Here is a 12518-nt window from a genome sequence, read left to right as displayed (position 1 = left end):
GATACGTCATATATTCAGATCATTAGAAACATCATATATTAAAAGCTTCTTTGAAATTTTTAATTTAGACAAACAAACAAACAGCTGAAAAGAAAAAAGGGGGACAAAGAAAAAAAATCCCCCAAAAATACTACATGCAGATGGAGTTGAGATTCAGAGAACAGATCAATGCTTTAGGGTAATACAAACATATTGCACACTTAGTGCACCCAAACAACTTTAACCCAGCCATGTGGTGGTGTCTTTTTTTTCCCCTTTCAAAAAAAGGAAAAACTTTAATATGTCTTTTACAGTTAGTTCAATCTACTCTGGGAGCACAGACACTAAAATGCATTAATCACAAGCATATGGTTATTGCATGGTCTCCCCTCACTAATCCTCACATTCCATAAATTAGTGCACAGCTTTACTGGGATTCTTTCCCCATTCCCATAAAAACTTTATTAGCGTGCTAAATCTGTTGAATGAAATCAAGATTATGCCCTTGATTTACACTACCACACAGTACAGTACAGTAACCACAAGATCAAAGCTTACATAATCAAAACCCTGGAATATTTGGAGTAGCTGCTCTAATATCTCCAGACTTTCAGCTAATAGGAGATAAAAGTGTTACACTGACCTTATTCAAGTACTTTTCAGGCTTGTTCCCAAGCTGACTGAAGCCCCCTCCTTCCCTTGTGTAGGTTCTGCAAGGGTGTGACAGACTGACACTATCCTGGGGACACCTTATGGCATTAAAATAACTTAATTCAGTAAAGTTTAAATTGTATTAAATAAGGTTTAATAACTTTTGGGTACATTGTATTAAAAATGTTGTTGTGTACTGGCTTTTGTGGATTTGTATGTAAGTCCACCAGGAGCACATGGGTGCTAATATAATTCCGCAGGTCACAAGCCCTTTGTAGCCATGTGAAGAGGTTGCCACATTCTAGTTCAAACCGGATTCTCTACAGATCAACAGACAAAGAAAGGATTTATGGATAAAGAGCCTGGCTTTAAACAGGCTCAGGGCCTTCTTCCTGATCCAGCAAAAAGACAGGATCCCTGATCCATGGAGGGCCCAAGCCTTAGGGAAGCATTGGAAGGACTTGGCCTGCTCGGGCCCCAAAAGACTGGGTGCTGGTGGTAAGATGAAGCTATAATGACCTTGAAACCACAAGGAAGCCCTTTGGGTAGGGTTCTGAAGGACTGCTCCTGCCAGAGCCCATTTTGGGGTTGTTGTGATCTCTGGTAAGCTGCTTAGGAGGAGTTTAGGTTCTTTTATTGTTTTTAAGAGGTTTTTCTCTGTAGTGCTTTTACCTTTAGAATAAAATATGTTTTCATAGGACGTGCTGGTTGTGGAATCTTATAACTGTGACAATTCCACTGTTATCAGTATCAAAAGAGAAAAGCAAGCAAGGTGTGTTTAGGCAGACTGGGAATAACACAATGGAGCAGGGAACTATTCAGCCTGGAAATATCCCCGTCAGGATTGAGAGAGAGAAGTGGGTTTCCACCTAAGGAAGGTGATAGCTAGATGGCTGGAAACCTTAGAGTTGGTGCCCTTGCTGGACCGGAGAAAGGGGATAAAGATGCAGTTACACTGAACTGCAACAAAGCATTCCCCCAAATCAGACTTTTGCTCAATTCAGTACCTGCCTGCCCTTCTGTACCTGGAGCCCAGGTCTTGGTTCACATACAGGTATATAAGGGGCACTTTCGTAAGCTATTTCCCTAATCATTTCTGGTTTGTGCAGAGTCTAAGTCCAAACATTGCAAACATGCTTAGCCACAGCAAGGCATCTAAAGAAGTGGCCTGATTCAGAGAGGCTGAGAAATCAGCTCTCCTGGATTTCTCCTGTTAGAGAATTGGCTCATTGTTTGTAGTACACCTGTATGATACAAAGCACTACAGGTCTGAGTCTGCCACCTTCATGATCAATGAGTAGTTTCTTACTCTGCAGATTGTCCCATGGGTTGAATTGAAGCAAGTCATGGAGTGAGGTGCCATCTAACAAAAGTGGGATGGAATCAGGCCCTTTATAATTGTGAGTGATAGGATCCAGGATTTTCCAAAAAATGATCTGCCCTTCCTCAAAATGAAGAAGTCCCCATCGTGAAGGAACTTTTTGATTTATTCCTTACTGCTAGAATATACATCTTTTTCAAGTCTCTTGATGTCACTGTTTCACTTTTAGCTATTGAATGGAAAGGAAAATACACCCAAACACTTCTCCAGTGTTTTCTATGTTCATAAACTGATAATAAGTCCTACATTTTCCAGGAACTTCAAACTTTTCAAATGTCATTAAACAAGGAAATGTTTAATTGTAACTGATATTGAATTAATGCCAAATGAATTGATGTGCAGAGTTTTCATCATTAGGAGGATTTGCCATTAAGCCACTAGGTCTTCAATAAGCTGGATTGTAAGTATTCATGTTGCAAAGAGTTTTCACAAGCGTAAAGATAGTTATGAAATTAAAAGAATTAAAGGTAGCTTACATTTGGTTAAGAAAATAATGTATTTGCTTTACAGTTTGTGGCTAGTAGGGAAAAGGCCCTAAGCAGCAAATAAAAGAAGGCCGTGAAAATAAAGTTAAGACCAGGATGTAGTATGGAAAGAATGTATGGTTAAAAAAATAACTAATAAAATAAAGGGCTGTAGTAACAAAAAAAAAGAAAAACTGTCATAAAAGAAACAAGGGCAAACCTTCCCAAGGTTCCATTGGTAAGCAAGGAATGGGGAGAAGAGAGGAAAGGAAGACTTTGGAGGAAGGAAAGTAGTTAGAATAAGCTGCTTCAGACACGTTTTTTGTTAAGGGTAGCAAGTTAGCTGAAGGGTATAAAGAGAGCCATGAATCTGATGGTACCTTGTCAGACCAAACCTGAGCATGCTGACTCATGCCAGGATGACACTGAGTTCCTTAGGTCTGGCCTAGTTGTAAGAATACTGATCAGATGTTTATGAATGCTTTGATACTGTACTGGGTGCAGTGATGACTTATTTTTAGGCTGTTAGGCATGTTTAGAACAATTGTATACAATAATATTTGGCCTTTAGAGTTAATATAGGAATTTAAGGTGAAATTATTATCTGGTGGTCTCCCATATTAATTTCAAATATTATTAATAATTCCAACAAGAAGGTAATCAATGTATTAAGTTCTTTAACCTGCCAAACAGAAAAATTGCTCCTGTGAAACCACAACAGCAGCTCAGCTTCTCACAGATGCAGATGCCCACCTCAACATGGGAAATTCAGCACTTTGCTGAGATCATTTAAATATTACAAACATTAAACCACAGCTTCTACAAAACAAGTCCAGGTACTTTCACTAAATACCAGCTCTAAGCCTTATTCTCCCTGATCCTGTGTCTGGTAGGGGCTAACTTGGCCCTGTGCAACTAAGACCAACTTTGGCAAGATCATAGAATATCAGGATTGGAAGGGACCTCAGGAGGTCATCTAGTCCAACCCCCTGCTCAAAGCAGGACAAATCCCCAATTTTTGCCCCACATCCCTAAATGGCCCCCTCAAGGTTTGAACTCACAACCCTGGATTTAGCAGGCCAATTCTCAAACCACTGAGCTATCCCTCCCCCCTAGATCTTCAGCTGGTATGGTTTGGTGAAGTTTTGTTGACTTCAGTAGCTCAATTAAGTTACACCAGCTAGAAATCCAGCCCTTCATCTCTTATTGTCATTTCAATTCTTGTTAAAAAATTCTGAACAAATAGGTTGTTGAAGGAGACTGTGAACATTCCAGAGAATGGCTTCAAAAACATTTAGACTGGACAACTGTCAACTATTGGAAATGGGCAACGTCCACCTTAATTGAATTAGCCTCATTAGCACTGACCCCCCACTTGGTAAGGCAACTCCCATCTTTTCATGTGCTGTAATATTTATACTGCTTTCTGTGTTTTGCACTCCATGCATCTGATGAAGTGGGTTTTAGCCCACAAAAGCTTATGCCCAAATAAATTTGTTAGTCTCTAAGGTGCCATGAGGAATCCTCGTTGTTTTTGCTGATACAGACTAATACGGCTACCACTCTGAAACCTGCGCTAAGCTTGACACTCTTGGTCGTGAGCTACTCCAGGAAGGGGGGAGTGACAGTGCCAAATTTAAGCACTTCATTTGTTTATCTCAAGCTGTAGAGACTCATGATGTTAGCTTTGGAGGCCCCCAGTTCAATCCGTGGTCATAGCCAAGATTGCAGTTGCTATAAAATAGAAGCTGATCTGGGATTCAAACTGCTGTGAGCCTGAACCAGCTTTCTCCATTCAGGGAAAGTATGTAACCCACTGCTGAGTGTGAGTGACAGGTACCCCTGTGTGCCCCACCCACAGAGCATGTGAGTGTGTAACAGCTGCCAGCTAGGGAGTTATTTCTCTGACTCAGGCTTTTAACTCTAGACATCCCCAGCTCAATCCCCAGGCACCAAGATGGTGAGTCTCACTATTATGAATGCTTGTCTTCCTCTCCCATTCCTCTTTTGTCTCTGTATGAGCCTCATTTATTGTATTTTGTTTGATTTTACACTATAAGCTTTTTGGGGCAAATTGTATTTTTCCATAAAACATACCGTGCACAAACAACACTATATGTTTTACAAAGTATTTATTAATATTTACACTAATAGCCTCTGAAATCAACTCTTATCAACCCAGATGGGAATGACAGTCATTCAGTATGGTGGGAGTGGTCTGGTTGGCTGGAGAAGATTCCAGTTTGGGGTGTCTGCCCTGCTTCTTGAAAGTCTGCTGTTTGTTTTATCACCTTTGAAACTGCAGCCCCTCAGTCTGAAGGGTAACACAGCAAATTGAAGGGGTTGTGATTTCTCTTTGTCTTTGGAACATCCCAGGGTATGTGTCTCATGGATGCTGTGATCCTCCTGTGTTGTTCACCAGGCTTCAGCTAAGCAGCTCTCTTCTCACAAATACAGCGATATTCTTGTGTACAGTTATAGGAGGTGGCTTCTCCTGCATTCAGAAGTACACAGGACTCTCCAGGCTCTTGCTTCTTTACTTGGAACCTGGGGTGGAAAGCTACATTTAACACTCAGCCATGCCATTTTTGTAAAATCACAAACAGTGTCATTGCATTTGGCTGCCTAAATATTGGGGTTAACTTGCCTTACCTATTAATTTCACTTCTCAGAATAACATGTCCTGCAAGCTCAGCTATGAAAAGCATTTCTTTGTGATTTGGAATGTTTTTGGCTCGAGATTGTTAATTTAGCTGAGGTGGCCTCTTGTTTTAAATTTACTGCAGTTGCTGTATAATTTAATGTTCAGGGGTAGGAGGGTAGTCTCTTCCTTTCCTCATTAAGTGTAATGGTGGCATCACCCTTATCAATGTTTTAACTTTGAAATATCCCATTTAGAATATTTGTGAATGTCTATATTAATATGTAGTTCTGACAGTTACAGCTACCACTGCTAATGTTGTACAATTGTTTTATTATATTTATTCATTTAGATTTAAAAAAGTCAAACAGCACCACTCCTTCCTGTGAGAATTTGTAAGAGTAAAAAATACACAATAATTCTACAAGTTCAGTAGCAATGCCAGACTGCAAATTCTGTAAGAAATGCACAAGGATGTAAAACACAAGTGAACAACTTCTAGATCTGCCAGAGACTTACAGGTCAGTGGAATGAGCTGTGCCATCCTCCCACATCCAGCTTGTAGCAGCTCCCTTCCGTAATAGTCCAATCCAGTGAAAACACGCCCATCTGTTTATGAAATCCTGTTTGGGAACAAGACTAAAGCATTTACATGGTAGGCGTATGGATACCAGGGATGAGAATGAGGTTAATGTGTCCCAGTCGGGACCAGTGTGTTGTAATGCCCATACATTGGCCAATCACACTCCATTTTTTCCAGAAAAGTCAGCCATAGATTTTATGGAGCTTTTTGCACCTGTCCCTCACGGGAAGCATCACAGCTACCGTCCTGGCTGAGAAGAACTGATAGGATACCCTGGAGAACAAGTCAACAAAATTGTCTCATCAGCCAAGGGTATCACTAATGAGACATGAGGAGTTCTCTTCCCAAGCAGCAGAAATCCTAACCCAACAGCATATCCAGCCTCTGTTAAAGAGAGACAAAGCTTGATTTTATTTTCAGATAGGTTTCATTTCATTGACTTCAATGGAGGAAGTCGTGATTCACGATGGAGTGAGAGGAGACTCAGACCCTAGGAATGGACTCTGTCCCTTCCTCATATTATGTAGAGCACTAATCTCTTTAATCACTCTTGAAGTCAGTGATAAAATTTGCATTCACTCTTTCTCTGGTGCCCAAAATCTGCCCAGTCTCCCTTGGGGACACAGTTCTGAATAGAACACAAACAGTTTAGAAAGTCATTTACCCTGCCAGTGTTATTTTTCATTTAATACCCATATCCCACTTCCCCACCAGATAGATATTGGGCAGGTGTAGTTTGGAAAATATAGGAAAATAAGGCAAAGGGTAAATTCCCTACCAGTTCTTCCTTGTTCTCTATCCTCAGCAGTCTAGACCCATGAGACAAGCAGTATTTTTTACTCTTGTGCCAGGAGCTCCTTTCATTAGTAAAATGGTAACACTTCCCTCTATGCTGTATCCAGCCCTCAGGGCAAGAGCTGCATTTATCTACTGGAAAAAGAGAGCAATATAGACCCGTTATAGTTCTGCATTGATGGGTGCAACGCAGTTTGATACTGAATGTCACCATGTATTCGCTAGTGTGTATACTTGTCACGGGGAATGTAGTGTTTGTCTTGCCAGTTAGGATGAAGCTGATGTTGGTGACCCCAAAATAACCTGGGATACGGGATACTTGGGTCAAGGCCCTTTTCTGATTCAGGCAGAAAAGGGACTTAACCCTGGTTCTCCCTCATCCCTCAACACCAGGCTATCGCCTACTCTGGAGCTTCTCTGTTTTTTCACGGAAAACTTTGAAAGGTCTCAGTTTTATCCCAACATGAAATGGGAAAATTTTGAATTCTCAAAAGTGCTCATGGGACAGGAAACCTGTTTCCCAGCCAGCTCCATTGAGATCACAATGAACAAGAAAGGTAATGAGAGCACTAGTGGAGAGAGGAAGCAATCCTCACGATGGCAATGATGATGATGTTGACTGGAATGAAAACCTGATAACCAAGCTAGCGCAGAGTCGGTGCTGTGAGAGGGAAGTGCAGGAGGATCTCTCTGTGCAGCAGCCTATTTGTCTGTTGCATTTGTCAAAATCCCTTTGTTTATCAGTGTCTTTCCCTTGTACCATTGAGAGATGTAAGTTGGGAAGGAGCTGCCCAGGTTTCTCTACTTTGAAGCTAGTGAGCCAGGGATCATTGATTATGTCCACTATTAAGGACACCATATTTTTGCTCAGATTTGTTTGTTGCTTTCCATGTAATTAATACTTAGATGAGGCCCTTGTACACTGTGTGCACAGGGACAGAAGTACCCTTTTTTGTTAATAAGAACAAGGAGAGCTGAATTCTGATTAAGCAACAATATTACCATAAAGGATATAACAGAAGAGTGAGCTCTGATCAATACCTTTCTTATTCAGAACATTTGAGAGTTCTGTGTTATTGGCTTGGAGATAGTCTCTTTGCTGCATGCAGTTTTTCAGAATTTCCTGCAATTGAGTGAAGTTTTTCAGAATAACCTGTTTCTGGTTAAGTTCCTCATTCTGTCTTCTCACTTGATGGGAAGCCTGGAGAACTTAAATCCACATCCCAAGAAATCAGTTAAAACAAAATGAAATACACTTATATAAATCATTTGCCTTTTGCATTATAAGGATGCTAACAGCAATTGTGACAGTTGTCATCATGGCTTACACACTGGGGATTGAACTGGAGACCTTCTGAGCTAAAAGCATGAACTCCTACAGCTTGAGTTAAAGACTTTGTCTACCCTGGAGGGATAGGTCAACGTAGCTACGGTAGTCAGGAGTGTGAAAAAAACATTCTACTAAATGATATAGTTTCGCCAACTTACCCCCCTGCACAGATACAGCTATGTAAATGGAAGAATGCTACGTAGCTACCATCATTTCAGGGTGGGGGTGGGTGTTTCTATTCCAATGGAAAAACTCCTTCCATCGGAATAGGTCACGTATACGCTTTGGGGTTATGCCAGCTAAGCTATGGTAATTTAGCTATGCTGGTACAGTGTCCATAGCATAGACATATCCAAAGACAGAAAGGTCAGTAGTCATGGGCTGTAACAAGTCATATCCTCTGTGAATTAGCACACAGGGGGACATGTAACCCATGCTCATTAGTGGGTTACAAAATATGGAATTTCAGTTCTATTCTGATGTTAAAGGAATTAAGGAATTGCTGTAACACTGCTTTTACAAAACAATCTCCATGGGTTTAAAATCTGACTAACAGAATATGTGCCAAAGAGGTTTTTGTCAAAATGTCATTTTTGTTTAAATTTCCTGGCTAGCTATTCTCATAATTTACACTGATGTAAGTGAGAACAGAATGAAGGCCCCTTTTTCTTTTGGACTGACAAACTAAGCAAAATTGAAAAATCAGGACAGAAAATATGGAGCCACGCAGTTCTGTATCACAATTAGAGCTGAATGAATCATAATTTCTTTGGTTTGGAGCTGAAATATCTGGAACAAAAATTGATTACTTTCGAACCAAAACTTATTTTTTTCAGTTTTTCTCGCCAAAAAAAACCCCAACAAAATTAATTTCAGATCTAAAAGCAGCCAAAATAAAATGAAAAAACTGAAACAAAACAAAAAACTGGGGGGTTGTGTTTCACTTCATTTTTGGGATATTTTTCAATCCACAATATTTTTTCCATTCTCCGTTTAATTTTGTTTTCAAGTATTTTTCATACTTTCATTCTCAAACCATTGAAATAAACCATTTCACTTTTTTAAAAAAAATAATTGTTTTTGCCCAAAAATATTCAACAAATTCGATCCGAATACATGAATAGTTTCAGTGCATGGGAAAATGCATTTTTGGGCAAATAAAATATTCATTGGAAAAAAAAATTCCCCCAGTCCTAGTCATGATGCCATTTCCAACCACATTTAAACAGTAGTCAGAGTTTCAAATCAACTTTAGTCTTAACTCAGAAAGACTCTTAGGACCACCCCGCTCCCTAGGCTTCAGAGCTGGATGTGCAGCAAGAGACGCAACTTCGAAGTGCTGTCTATACGGGTATTTGTAGAGCACTAGTGCAAGCCCTGCTAGCCACAGTTTGTTGACCTGGGCTGAAAGGCTCCTGCTTGTTCCAAACTGTTGTGTAGACGCACCCTTAAAGGCATCTCAACTTCTCACGCTTCACTGGTAAAATTCAAATCACAGCTCAGCAGGCTACAGGTTCTGAATACCAGTTGTTTTTCACAAAGTAATGCAAACTATAACAGTGGCTCACTTATGCATTTACACATATCACTCAAATGCTTATTGGAAGATCTCTTCTCAACGTTATAATGGTTCAGATCACGTTTTGTTGCCTTCTTGGCAAATACTTACCCATGGCACCCAAAACCCCTGCAGTTACTAGCAAAGCCAGGCAGAGGAGCCCCAGAATCACTGTAATGAGCCATGGTGAAGATGGAGAAGGAGACTCTAACAGAAATAAGAGAGAAAATGAAAGCAAACATGGCTAGATCTCTGGGATCAGATCAGAGCTCTCAGCCACACCAGTCTACCAAAGTCAGAACCCACCTCTCTGGAGCTAAACCAATCCAATCATAATAGCTATTGAATATGTGCTCAATAAAATCTTGTGTGAATTGAGAAGACGTGGAGAAAACAGTCACTCCTGGTGAAGTCCAGATCTGTCACATCCCAATTTCTGCCCAGACATTGGCCCAGTGTGGTCCTAAGCGAGCTCCCATTAACATGCCATTTCCGGCCACAGTAGACAAAATTCTAATTTTATTGTTCCTTAGACATGAGGCCATGGGCAGTGACTACACCAGGAGGAGGATGTTTGACTATGAACACTCTAATAAAAGAAAGTAAGGAACCAGAAGCGCATAGTGCATAATACCTTTGCTCTCTGCACTTGTAGGTCTTTGTTGCCTCTGCTGCTTTGAAGGAGCGTGAAACTTCAGATCAGAGTAGGTTATTTCCTGCTCACTGGTTTCTGGATGGAAAGACAGCTCTAAGAAATTGTCATCACAGTAGGTGGGACATTAACTTCACAGCTGTTAAGGCTAGAAGACACCATTATGAGCATCAGGTCTGAGTTCCTGCATAATGTAACACAGGCCATAGAACCTCACCCTGTAATTCCTGTTTTCAAGACCAATAACTTGTGGTTGAATTGGGACATATCTTTTAGAAAGAGAGTAAATCTTCATTTAAAGACTCCAAATGGTGGAGAATTATCACATTCCTTGGTAATCTATTCAACTGGTTAATTACACACATTGTTCAAAATTTGTGTCAGATTTCCAGTTTGACCTTTATCAGTCATCCAATTAGGAAGCAGAAACAATAGCATGTGACTTAGGTGACCGATCACATTGATCCAATAGTGAAGTATGAACAGTGAATTCTTGAAGCAGTGGCCACTGCAAATAGTTGACAGCCTACTCAAAGGTTGGAACATAAACTTCTCACTGAATAATTTCATATAGAAACCCACTTTTTAAAAATTGAAGCCTGTTCTCAGATGAGTCATAAATAGAACAAGGGGTGAATTCTCTGAGAGTCAGATTCTTCAATTGTGACTCATGTTGAGTTGTATCTTATTCTGTGACTATGAATAAGGAAAGGAATCAGAATCTGGCCTTGATGTTTTTTTTTCCCTGCAGTAATGGCCTAGTAAGACTGAGTAAAATTTAGTAAGGACATATGCATTTGGCCCAAAGGCGGTAACCAGTTAGAATATGGGGATGGACAGAAAGCACATTGTAAGGTAGTGAGTACAACACTTGTTTCTTATTATTTTCTGCTATCTTCAAAAAAACCTGACCTTTTGAAACTACACCCTGAGGAGAGGGCCATTGACTGGGAATTACCTGTTCTCAGAAACTGCAGATCAAAGACGTGAGCTGTACAAAGTAACCGTTGAACTATCCATTTGGGTGTCTGGCTTCTGATCATAAAAACTGACATGAACTCGGGACCAAGAGTTTGAAAGACTCACCCTACCACAGCCCTGTGTTGGAGCTGGGGGTGACCTTAGGTAAGCTTTTAGCATGCATATAGGTTCTTGTATTGTTTTAAAATATGTTTTCTCTTTAATGCTTTTTCCCTAAGAATAAATACAGTTTGCTTTCTGAAGGTTGGTTGGTAACTGGAATACACTGTAATAGCCCTTGGAAAAGAGTTAACTGCAGGAGCTGGTCCCCAATCAGACCTGCTGAGAAATTGCAATGACGTGCAGAGAACTGCAAGCCTAAACCCCCAGAAGGCAAGATGTGGGTCTCTGCTTCAAGAGATGTGGCAGCTGGGAAGCCGAAATCTTCAGTGGGTGCCCTCAAGGAAGAGCTGGAGGGGGGTCAAAGATGTAGTTAAGCCTGGAACTGTGTCAGTGCTTATCCTCAGGTCCAAGAGACCTTTCTCATGAGTGATGGCTCCAAAGCTTTGCTGACTGGCAGAAAGATTCCATGGTGAGCCTGCAGGCCACCGAAGTTCTGGGAAACCTGAACAGGGAACTCAAAATGAAAAATATTTGCTCACAGACCAATCCACCCAGGTGCCTTCTCTTACAGATCAACTGGGGTCAGCTGACCAGTCACAAGTGAACTAGCCTCTTCCCTCATAAATGGCCAGTACCATCCAGTGACAGAAGGGTTTCTTACTTCACAATCAAATAACTGTGTTCCAGGGCTTTGTAGGCACAAAGCCATCTCCTTCCCATACCTAGAAGACTATGCATTTCTGGGGGCTCCTTCATATCACAAAGACTGGCACAAAACTAACAACATAGTTCTACTGACATTTGAGAAAAAAACTCTAACACAGATTCTTGATATATAATGTTAGGGTTTGTGGGATAAAGTTCAAGAGGGAGATTTGAGTAGGGATAAAAGCATAATGTTAGACATAGATTCAGGAGATTATAAATATACAGTACCTGTGACCCTGGTGTGCTTTGTTCTTTGTTTTCTCTTCTGCTCTGCAGGTGTATGAAATCTGAGGTCCACATAGGTCACTGACTGCTCACTCATTTCTGGTGGGTTATGGGATAGAAATTCCAGAGATGGGGTTAGTGAACTGAGATGAACATTAGGATTTGTACCTCAGTGAAATGAGCTTTTAGAGCCAGTAAGAGCATCAACATAAACAGGGGAAATGTAACAGGACAGTCTGCTCAGTGGCTCAGTACGGGTACTCCTGCGTTGCTCTCGGACACCTAACTCCCACAAGAAACATATTCTACCATTTATGGCTAGCTAGGCCACTCCATCTCATCCCAGTGGGTGATGATTTGGCCTCACATATACACACTTTTGTCACCTCCTGGCTGGGCTAGCAATGCTCTGTAGCTGAGCATGAAGCCATCACGTCAGGACACTCCAAGTACTAGAGAATGATGCAG

General features: G+C 40.8%; 1 protein-coding gene across 1 annotated transcript; it reads right to left on the bottom strand.

The window, feature by feature from the left end:
• Positions 1-4904: 4904 nt before the first annotated feature.
• Positions 4905-12147, bottom strand: LOC140905803 (natural killer cells antigen CD94-like). Its single transcript, XM_073329308.1, has 7 exons — positions 12054-12147; positions 10017-10112; positions 9494-9589; positions 7536-7703; positions 6478-6629; positions 5636-5739; positions 4905-5022 (listed from the first exon to the last, which is right to left on the bottom strand). The coding sequence occupies exons 1-7, from the start codon at positions 12145-12147 to the stop codon at positions 4905-4907; spliced, it is 828 nt and encodes a 275-aa protein (XP_073185409.1).
• Positions 12148-12518: the final 371 nt, after the last annotated feature.

Source organism: Lepidochelys kempii, chromosome 1, assembly GCF_965140265.1.
Source record: "Lepidochelys kempii isolate rLepKem1 chromosome 1, rLepKem1.hap2, whole genome shotgun sequence".
Taxonomy (NCBI): domain Eukaryota; kingdom Metazoa; phylum Chordata; order Testudines; family Cheloniidae; genus Lepidochelys; species Lepidochelys kempii.
Note: the sequence above shows the minus strand (reverse complement) of the source record. Positions and strands in the feature narration are given on the sequence as shown.

Excerpts from the sequence above, each read along its gene's own strand:
- LOC140905803 (XM_073329308.1), bottom strand. The coding sequence starts at position 12,147 with ATGAGTGAGCAGTCAGTGACCTATGTGGACCTCAGATTTCATACACCT. Across the intron at positions 9,590-10,016 it reads TACAAGTGCAGAGAGCAAAG|AGTCTCCTTCTCCATCTTCA; the intron begins GTATTATGCACT and ends TATTTCTGTTAG. Across the intron at positions 5,023-5,635 it reads ACAGCTCATTCCACTGACCT|GTTCCAAGTAAAGAAGCAAG; the intron begins GTAAGTCTCTGG and ends TTTCCACCCCAG.